The sequence below is a fragment of the Leptonychotes weddellii genome, chromosome 4 (assembly GCF_054177405.1).
Source record: "Leptonychotes weddellii isolate Sample4059 chromosome 4, ASM5417740v2, whole genome shotgun sequence".
Taxonomy (NCBI): Eukaryota; Metazoa; Chordata; class Mammalia; order Carnivora; family Phocidae; genus Leptonychotes; species Leptonychotes weddellii.
This window is the reverse complement of record NC_138372.1, coordinates 65,955,524-65,961,523: the sequence shown is the minus strand read 5'-3', so window position 1 is coordinate 65,961,523 and position 6,000 is coordinate 65,955,524. Positions and strand designations below refer to the sequence as shown.

At 33.8% G+C, this 6,000-nt stretch overlaps 1 protein-coding gene across 1 annotated transcript in view; it reads left to right on the top strand.

Moving 5' to 3' along the window:
* The window catches only part of COL24A1 (collagen type XXIV alpha 1 chain), a 358,042-nt gene that overhangs the window by 165,417 nt on the left and 186,625 nt on the right, over positions 1 to 6,000 (top strand). Inside the window, exons 21-22 of the mRNA XM_081817091.1 lie at positions 2,114 to 2,167; positions 3,828 to 3,872. Coding sequence (XP_081673217.1) covers positions 2,114 to 2,167; positions 3,828 to 3,872 — 99 coding nt within the window. The remainder of the gene's footprint in view (positions 1 to 2,113; positions 2,168 to 3,827; positions 3,873 to 6,000) is intronic.

The following is a 6,000-nucleotide window of genomic DNA, read 5'->3' as shown; positions in this document are numbered from 1 at the left end:
CTCCACACTGTTTTCCAAAGTGGGTGTACCAACTTGCATTCCCACCAACAGTGTAAGAGGGTTCCCCTTTCTCCACAACCTCTCCAACATTTGTTGTTTCTTGCCTTGTCAATTTTTGCCGTTCTAACTGGTGTAAGGTGGTATCTCAGTGTGGCTTTGACTTGAATTTCCCTGATGGCTAATGATGAACATTTTTTCATGTGTCTGTTAGCCATTTGTATGTCGTCTTTGGAGAAGTGTCTGTTCATGTCTTCTGCCCATTTTTTGACCTGATTATTTGTTTTTTGGGTGTTGAGTTTGAGAGGTTCTTTATAGATCTTGGATACCAGTCCTTTATCTGTAGTGTCATTTGCAAATATCTTCTCCCATTCTGTGGGTTGCCTCTTTGTTTTGTTGACTGTTTCCTTTGCTGTGCAAAAGCTTTTTATCTTGATGAAGTCCCAAAAGTTCATTTTTGCTTTTGTTTCACTAGCCTTTGGAGATGTATCTTGAAAGAAGTTGCTGTGGCCGATGTCAAAGAGGTTTACCTCATCCTTAATGCTACTCCCAGCTGTTCCACTGTAGTCTAAAATTTCCTTTAGTTGGACTGACTTGGGTTTCTGGCTCATTACTGAACTAATCACTGTTTCTAGGGTATAGGATATGCTGACTGACTTAGGTACATGTCACATGTCAACCATCAAATTTAGTTAGGGGTGGACTCACCTCCCCTCAATCATGTGGGCTGAGTGAGGAGAAAGTGTTTCCCTAAGTAAAATTAGGATGCTTTTGCAAATGTATGTTGGACTTGCATCAAAGAATATACATCCATTTCAATAATCTAATCCATCTCTTCCAATAAAAAAATAAGATAGCTGCACAAAAATGTTATTGCTTAAATTCATACAGTTTCTTAAATGGTGCTATATACATAAGCTTGTGATACTATATTATAGACTGTAAAACTGACCAAGAATTTTTCATTTTTTGATTATATTAGAACATAACAATGATAGAGCAAGGTATAATATGAAGACAAGATTCTTGTGCAGTTTATCACTCTGCTGCATTTTGGAATTAAAAATTAAACCCACCTGGATAGGTTCACTATTTGGCATAGTTATTTACTACATTTAAAAATTAGATAAAATCTTTTAATGGTTATAGAATCACTAAAAGTAATAATGCAAAAGGTAGTTTTTAAAAGAGATTTACTTAAAACTTTGCTGACACATTGTATAGTTAAGGGAACAGAACTGAGTAAGAAAAATGTCATCATGTTAAATAGATACTGTAGGGTGTTTTCTGAAATAGATTTTTTTAAAGTGATTTTTTTTTTTAAATTTTATTTATTTGAGAGCGAGAATGAGAGACAGCATGAGAGGGAGGAGGGTCAGAGGGAGAAGCAGACTCCCTGCCGAGCAGGGAGCCCGATGCGGGACTCGATCCCGGGACTCCAGGATCATGACCTGAGCCGAAGGCAGTTGCTTAACCAACTGAGCCACCCAGGCGCCCCTTTTTTTAAAGTGATTTTAATGAATTTTTATTCAGAGAGCATTTGATTTTTAAAAACATTGATTTTGATTTTGATTAACGAAAGTTTTTTTAATCATGAAATTCCTAATCACATTCAGATTGTTACTTTCTTCTGCAAATTGCCCTCTTTTTACCAGCTTGTATTAAGAAGGGAAATAAGCTGAGGTACATGTAGTGCAAATAATGTGTTCTGGATTCTGCTAGTCTCTTAACAGATATTAAAATAGTGCATATCACTTCCATCTGTTTTTAGACTTTGTGGATACTCTGTTATGTATTTATTGTACTATTATCAAATTAACAATTGCACTCATTGCTTTAAATTTAGAAGTACTTTTTCTGAGTATCTGGTTGAAGAGTAACATACTGAGCAGATTATTTGAACACCAACATACTTAAAAAAATGTTTATCCTACCTTTCCCAATTTTTTGGATGCCCTGGAGTTTCCTGCTCACCTACCCTCTGACCTCATTTTGATAACTTAATAATGGAAAAGGAATGGTACCAAATTGTATTGACCATCTCCAGATTAATGCTGATTGAAAAATATTAATTGAGATAAAGTTTTTATTATTTGTGCTTGTGTTGCTTTTATAGGGACTCCTTGGAAATAGGGGGCCTCCTGGACCACCTGGTCTCAAAGGACTTCAGGTATGGAAGAAATAAATATCCAGTCAGCAATTGTTTTAGTTCAAATTTTCCCTTTTTATTTTTTGTGTAAAGAAAAACATTGCTTTAGTGTGGACAATTTTTGCCATAGAGGATTTCAGGTTATCATTTTATCTTGGCAGTTATGGAATGGGATTTGGGAATCATTTTCAGTGTTGTAAATTCATTAAGTAATTTATGTCAGTGACCTCCATGGAATATCTGAAGAATATGAGCTAGAATCTCACTCATATATACTAGAATATATATTTACTATTTGTATCTGTTTTATATTTGTGACCTAGTAAATTTTATTTTAATTGAATTGTGAATTGAACAAAATGTTTGTTGATCAAATAAATAAAATAGAATACATGTTGCTAAATAGGTCTATGGATGCTATTCAGATATGGTAACATCAACTTTTTATTTAAAGGTGAAAAGTCAGTATGTTTTAGAAAATATGTCAATAAATGTAATAAAAAATTTATTAATTTTTAATTTTCTTAGAGAATAATATATAAAAATTCTTTTTTTGATGTTTCTCTATTCTCTATCCACTCATAAATTTTTTGATCCTTAGAAGAATGCACAAGATTTTGCATTTTTATGACATTATAACTGGTTTCACCCCAAGAATATTAGACCTATAAATTAGTCAAGAAGAAGCTCTAGATATTAACTCCATTCGGTAGGATCCAATATACCTTTGTATCTCTAAGGCTGAAAACAGAACTAAGACTCAAAACCATATTTATTGAATGAATGAAGTATTAAAATGTGCCAAGAGCAAACATGTCCTGTACCAATAACTTTTTAATATACCAAGGTATATTGATTTCCATCTATTAAGAACTTAATTGAGTTCCTCTCTGTATGGGAGAAATACTGAGCCCAAGAAAGTAAAGGTTATCCTTAATTTATGATTTCAGTGATTCTTAATCTTTGTTGTGGTTTTGATGTGCATTTTCCTGATGATTAGGGGTGCTGAGCATCTTTTCATATGTCTGTTGGCCATCTGTATGTTGTCTTTGGAAAGTTGTCTATTCAGGTCCTTGTTTTTAATTGGATTATTTGGGCTTTTGGTGTTGAGTTGTATAAGTTCTTCATATGTTTTAGATATTAACCCCCTTCAGATATCCTGATTTTGTGATATATATCCTAATCACTTTCACTCTTATTCATTCTAAACTTTCTATATGTAACTTTTATCATCTACCAATTTAAAAACAGTCAAATAGTGCATGTCCCCTTTAGGGTAGATGTGGGGTTGTTACTCAGAATATTAAAATGTTATGGGATGGCACAGTAAAATACAAGAAAGTTGGGGAACCTGGGTGGGTAGGTGGATTAAGCATCTGACTTGGGCTCAAGTTATGATCTCAAGGTCCTGGGATTCAGCCCCACTTCCAACTCCCCACTCAGCAGGGAGTCTACTTCTCCCTCTGCCCCTCTGCCCATCCCCCCACTCTTGCTTGGTCTCTCTCTCTTTTTCTCTCTCTCTCAAATAAATAAAATCTTTTTAAAAAAATACAAGAAAGTCACAGCATTATTTTCATCATATCTCAGTGAGTTTCAGATTTCAGAATAAATAGAATAAGGGTTTACCTTTTTAAATACTTATTTCAGGCCATGATATGTTCTGATTTTTTTTTTTTTTAAGGGAGAAGAAGGACCAGTTGGACCCTTTGGAGAACTGGGGCCAAAAGTAGGTATCATATAAATACTTTTCAAAAAGTGCTTCTCTTAAAATAACTGTTATGTGAATGTCTTTTAATAGCACCAAATTTTAAGTTATAATAAAGGACAAAGACACTATAACCATACAGTCTATCCAAATAATATAGGCTTATAACTGGAATTTCCCAGCAATATTTTAAATGATATGACTACTGCATATTTGCTTGTTCCTTCAGTAGTTTTACGGTCTTAGTAATTTGTGCTAATTATAAAGTTTCTCAAAATGTAATAGAAAGCTAAATACCTTAGCCATTTTAGTGATATTCTGGGAATTTCTGTTTTCTAAGTGTGCCAGTAAAATTATGGAAACTAAGATGTATTTTCTGTCAACTTTTTCTTCAGATAATTTGTGTCGTAATATATGAATTACCTGTTTTCAAGTTCTGAAAATGAGTTATTTAAGAATTTGGGCATGCATGACCAAAGCTTACATTATTACGAAGTAATTAAAGTGTGTGTATCACATTTATTTTAAGAGGGACCATTAGACTCACATGAAATACATCCCATTCTTTTTTCTTGAGAACGTCATAACATGCAGATTCTTTTTTTTTTTTAAGATTTTATTTATTTATTTATTTGAGAGAGAGAGAGAAACAGCATGAGAGAGGAGAGGGTCAGAGGGAGAAGCAGACTCCCCGCCGAGCAGGGAGCCCGATGCGGGACTCGATCCCGGGACTCCAGGATCATGACCTGAGCCGAAGGCAGTCGCTTAACCAACTGAGCCACCCAGGCGCCCAACATGCAGATTCTTAAAACATTTTTACATTTAAGGAGACAGTAAATTTTTCTTTTGCACCTTTACCTCACTAGCACATATACTACCCTATCCCACTTAAAGAAAAAGAAGAATTTTTATTTCATTTTTTGTGAGTTGAGTTATATAACAGGAAGACTATTGTTATTTGAGCCCAGTATAATTGATCTCATTTAAAATTTACTTCTCTAGAAAACAGGAGAACCGCGTTTGCCTCTTATCAACTCAGCCTTAATATGTGTTACTATTGTTGCTACTATTGGTTGAAGATCAATTTAAGCCTAGTATTTCTCTAAGTATGTCACATAACTCATCTCTAATCCTGCAAACAGCCCTGCAGGATATTGTGCACATTTTAAAAATATTAAAATAAGACCTTACTCTTACGTGCTCAAGTGTAACATGCTCAGATAAACCAAATATGGCAGAACTTAAACAGGACCAGAAGTAATGACTCCAGCACTGATGCCCTGAATTTCTTGACTTCAAAGAGATTTTAAATGTGCTGATACAGATTCCAGTGAGATTCCTTTCATAATGTAGATATGATGTATAACTATTTCTTAATATACTGTAATGCTTGAGTATTACATTATTAGAGATGAAAGAAATATTCTCACTAAGGCTTTTTCCAAAACAATGTGAATAAAGTGTATCATTTTAAAACTTTTTTGTAAATATCATAGACAAATCTAGTAATTCAGACTCTTAATTACATTTCTTCTCCTATCTCTGTTTAGAGAGCAATTGATATTTCACAATAATAGGATGATTTTTTATTCTTTGCTTTTCTTTGTGCTCGGTAGAAAACCACTAGACAATTCCAAGCAAGGCGGAGGTAAAAATTAGAGCAACTTTTTTGATCGAAGTCCTAAATATAATTTTTAAGTTGCTAAAGTTTTTACATGTAGTCAAAATACAGTGAAAGCTGGAGGATTGTTTTGTTTTGTTTTAAGAAAGAAAAAATAAGAGTATTTGTTAATGGATAGGAATAATAAAATCCAAATCTGTAATACCTGGTAGGTATTATAAATTAGTATTCTGTTTAGCAATTGCCCCCCACGTGTTTTTTACTCTTAGATTTGAATTTGTCACACACATTGATTGTGGCATAGTGATCTCCTTAATCAAATTTTGTATAATCAGATACCAATTGTTTGATGCTAGAAACCACATACTATGGATTGATTTACCAATAGCTGGGATTTTGACTTCCTCTTCTTCAGTGATCTTATTCTCTACTCTCTTTAGGCACTACCTGCTGTAGTCATAACCTTTACATTGTCATTACCAGTAATAGCACCTCCTTATTTCTCACTCCCCAACCATAATCTCCTTT